The sequence below is a fragment of the Myotis brandtii genome, unplaced genomic scaffold (assembly GCF_000412655.1).
Source record: "Myotis brandtii unplaced genomic scaffold, ASM41265v1 scaffold357, whole genome shotgun sequence".
In the NCBI taxonomy this organism is placed as follows: Eukaryota; Metazoa; Chordata; class Mammalia; order Chiroptera; family Vespertilionidae; genus Myotis; species Myotis brandtii.
Window position 1 is genome coordinate 262,174 of NW_005363729.1, and position 3,966 is coordinate 266,139.

Below are 3,966 nucleotides of genomic sequence, written 5' to 3' on the forward strand. Positions count from 1 at the left end.
TCCCTGCACCCTCCAAGGGGGGCGTGGGGGGGTAATTAGCCGGGACTTCGTGAGGCACTGAGAAGCTGCAGGGCCCGCAGCTCTTGAGCAGCGCCCTCACAAAGGCTGCGGTATTTACAGGCCGCGGCGGGGGCCGGAGAGGGAGGAGGCCCCCCCAGGTGGGGTCCTGTTTGACCGGCGTTCCCGCCGGTGCCAGGAACCTCGGGCGGGATCCAAGGGGGGCGTGGGGGGGTAATTAGCCGGGACTTCGTGAGGCACTGAGAAGCTGCAGGGCCCGCAGCTCTTGAGCAGCGCCCTCACAAAGGCTGCGGTATTTACAGGCCGCGGCGGGGGCCGGAGAGGGAGGAGGCCCCCCCAGGTGGGGTCCTGTTTGACCGGCGTTCCCGCCGGTGCCAGGAACCTCGGGCGGGAGGCGTCTGGGAAGACGGGGTCTGAGCACAGTGGGCAGAGGAGCCTGGGAATCTCCTCCACCAGCAGCCAAAGGCCAGAGGGGGGCTCACCCCAACACAGGCAGGGTCCCCAACATCAGGAGACCTGCTGACGTGAGGGCGAGCGTGTGGGAAGGGGCGTCCAGGTTGGCGGGCACTGCCCTGCTGCCTCCTCTGCTGTGAGCGCTGTGGGCGCTGCCAGCTGGGACCGTCTGTCCCTTACGTGATCCCCGGGAGGCAGGACTGGATTTCACCGAAGGCTCTGGCCCAACCCGCTCTCCTAAGGGCCAGGCACCGAGACCCGAGGGGGCGCTGCCGGTGCACAGCGAACTCGGGGTCCTGAGCCCGGAGGGACCGGACCGCCTTCAGCTGAGGGACGTGACCCAGGACACAGTCTGCACTGAGTTATCACACAACGCGTGCGCGCACACGCACACACAGGACACACACATGCACACATGCGCGCGCACATGCACACACAGGACACACACACGGACACACGCGCGCACACATGGACACACAGGACACACAGTGCACACACACATGCACACACAGGACACACACACAAACATGCACACAGCCCCACCAGGCACCGTGCTGCCACCTGACGCGCTCCCAGGGCAAGCACTGGGGGCCCCTTGCCGATGGCCTCGCCGCCCGCAGGGCACCCCGAGGCCCAGAGGAGCAGTCACTTGCCCAAGGTTGACAGGGAGGCACCTGACCCAGCCGGCTCTTCCTCTACAGGAGAAATGTGTGGGGCCACGCGTGCCTGTGCGTGCACACACATGTACACACATGTACACATGTACATATATCAGACACTGCCCCTTCCGCACCCCGGTCCCTCAGCCCTCAGAGTCCGCAGAGGGGGCACAGGAAGCGAAGGTCGGGAGGAAGGAAGCAGGGAGAGGCCTTCCTGGAGGAGGAAGCAGGAGGCCAGCCTCCCCCCTCAGACTGGGAACCCCACGCCTGGGCCTGCCTCCCCCATCAGACCAGGCGCCCCCAGCCCTGCACCCCACGCTCCAGCGACAGGCAGGGGCTCAGCTGTGGGGGGCTGGCCGAGGGGCATTTCCACCTGGGCCTCCGCCCCGCCCCGCCCCGCCCCCACATGCTAGGGAACATGCCACTGGCGGCTGCTCATACTCAGTCCGCCACTGCCCCACGGTGCTGTGCTCGGCAGCACCTCGCTAGCCAAAGAGGTAGGTCCGTCCGCCCGGAGCTTGACCCCCTGGGTTCTCCCTGGGGTCACCCAACCAGTGCCAGCCCCGAGCTGCCCCTCCCACCAGCCCCTGGGCCTGAGGGTGCAGCTCAGCTCCTATAAGCTCCTGGCCACGGGCACAGTGGGTTGGCACGCCTGGCGCCCATTCCCCTGGGTGACCACACTGCCCTGAGTTGTGTGGCCAACAGCGCCACCACCACCAGGGAGTCCTCCTGCAGCACTTTGCCCAGAACAGCAGAGGAGAGGAGCTGTGTCGGGGCCATTCCAGGGGCTGGGCCGTGCCTAGCGCCCGGCTCGGGGCTGCAGGACAGATTGGGGGGGGGGGCATGCCTCCCGGCCCCTCTGGGCCACTCGTCCTGGGAGACCCTGGAGCGCCCTGCAGGGACAGCACTGAGGCCACAGGGGGTCACGCGTCACTCTCCCGAGGACGGCTGCGGACTGTGCCCCGCTGGCACCAGGAAACAGGACAAGCCACCGCCTCACGGGGAGCCACATGCCCGGGGAAGCGCCCACCTGGCTCTCAAACACCCTGCACGGCCGGCGGGGCAGCTCCGCTCTGTGAGCCCGGGCACGAGGGCTCTGCTGCACGTTCTGACCGAAACCCGGGAGGAGGCCGAGGGCGCTGGGCCTGGCGGGGCCAGGCACTGACCGGCCCGTAAGCCCGGCTTCGAGGGCCCACACCGCCTCCCGACACACCCAGGGCTCAGACCAGAGCGCGGAGGCCGGAGGGACGCAGCCCTGGGCTGGCACCCGTCTGCCAGGTGTGGGACAGCCCCGTACACAGAAGGCGCCCCTGACAGCTGCTCGGGACGAGACCCAGGCGCTGGCGGGTCAGACGGGGCTGGGGGGGGGTCTCCCTGCCAACTGCAGCTCCACTGGGTGACACGGGGCCTCGAGGGGACAGGAAGCTGGAGGGTGAGGACACCCAGGCCCAAGGGGGACAGCTGGACAGGCCCAGGGACCTGTGGAGGGTCACCCTCTGGGCGCAGGATGGCTCCGTGCCCCGCCCTGTGCCACATCTCCCGACACCCTCGGGCTGGGCAAGCGGCCTGCCTGACACCCCTTCTTCAGGCACCGGCCTGGCCACCTCCCGCCCCGAGCCTTGCCCGATGCCCAAGGCTGGGGCGGTGCCCCCCCTGCGTGGCTATGTGACGCTCACTTTCAACAGAAGGGTACCCACAGCTCACGGCTGTGGGCCCGGCACCAGGCGTGGTGGGCTCAGTGAGTCAGAGACCTCGGCCACGCTCCAAGCCTGTCTGTGCTGCAGCCTCGGGCTCACGCCAGGGTGCCCACCTCCCCCCTGGCACACGGGTGCCCAGCACCTGGCCAGGCTCCAACCCAATCCACTGCCCACCTCACGCTCATCCTGGCCCGATCCCCATCCTTCAGGAGCATCACTGTGTCCCACCACCTCCAGCAAGCCCTCCCTGACTGCACTGGGCACCCAGGGCAATTGGCCGGGCACACGCCACCCCAGGGGCCTAAAGATATCAGTCCTGAGGGAGCCTGAGGCCGACTCAGCCCCACATGCGCTCGGACAAGCCCCGACCTCCTGGCCTCAGTTCCTCCACCTGCACAAGGAAGGGCGGTCCACGCACTACATGAAACATGCACTGACCAGGAAGGCCCCGGTCGGCCCCCAGCTCAGCACCGGAGCCCCTGAGCTCCCCCGGCCCTCGCGGGAAGTACGCACACGGCAGGAGCCGGCCCCGCCCGCATCACCGTGCCCCGCGCCTGCAGCCTCAGGGAGGAATCCCAGTGGACACCATGGCCCCGCTGAGGTTTCGATTTCTGAACGAGAACAACTGGGGCTGAGGAGGAGCTGAAAACAAGAAAAGAAAGAAATTGGAAAAAACTGCAGCAGCCACAAGAGGGCAGTCGGGAGGCAGTGGGAAGGAGAGGGACACAGGCCAGCCACGCCTGGGCCTCGGAACAGCCACCATGAAGAAGGGGACAGACGGCGAGACCCCAACCCCAGGGCGCCCACCCTCTGGAGAGAGTGACTGAGCGCAGGGGTCACCAAACCTACCGATGGGGAAACAGGCCACGGACAGCCAGGAGTGAGAGGAGGCCACATGCGAGCCAGGACTGAGGGCCCAGACCCAGGCCTGGCTGCACCGCCTGGCCTTTCAGGGGCTTCAGAGGAGTGACCTTCGTGCTCCCTGCCGGCCCCGCCCCCGGAAAATGTCAATAAGCCGGGCCCACAATCCAAGGCCGAGAGGCCAGCGGCTGGAGCCCTCTGCTCCAGGCCCCGGAGCTGGGGTCGCCCCGCCAGGGCTGCAGGGGGAACAGAGCACAGCCTGACCCCGGCGCCCAGCA

General features: G+C 68.0%; 1 protein-coding gene across 1 annotated transcript in view; it reads right to left on the minus strand.

Moving 5' to 3' along the window:
* The window catches only part of RXRA (retinoid X receptor, alpha), a 15,880-nt gene that overhangs the window by 10,582 nt on the left and 1,332 nt on the right, over nt 1–3,966 (minus strand). Inside the window, exons 3-4 of the mRNA XM_014544216.1 lie at nt 3,246–3,924; nt 1,812–1,947 (exon numbers count right to left, since the gene is read on the minus strand). Of these exons, the coding sequence (XP_014399702.1) occupies nt 1,812–1,947; nt 3,246–3,924 (815 nt within the window). The remainder of the gene's footprint in view (nt 1–1,811; nt 1,948–3,245; nt 3,925–3,966) is intronic.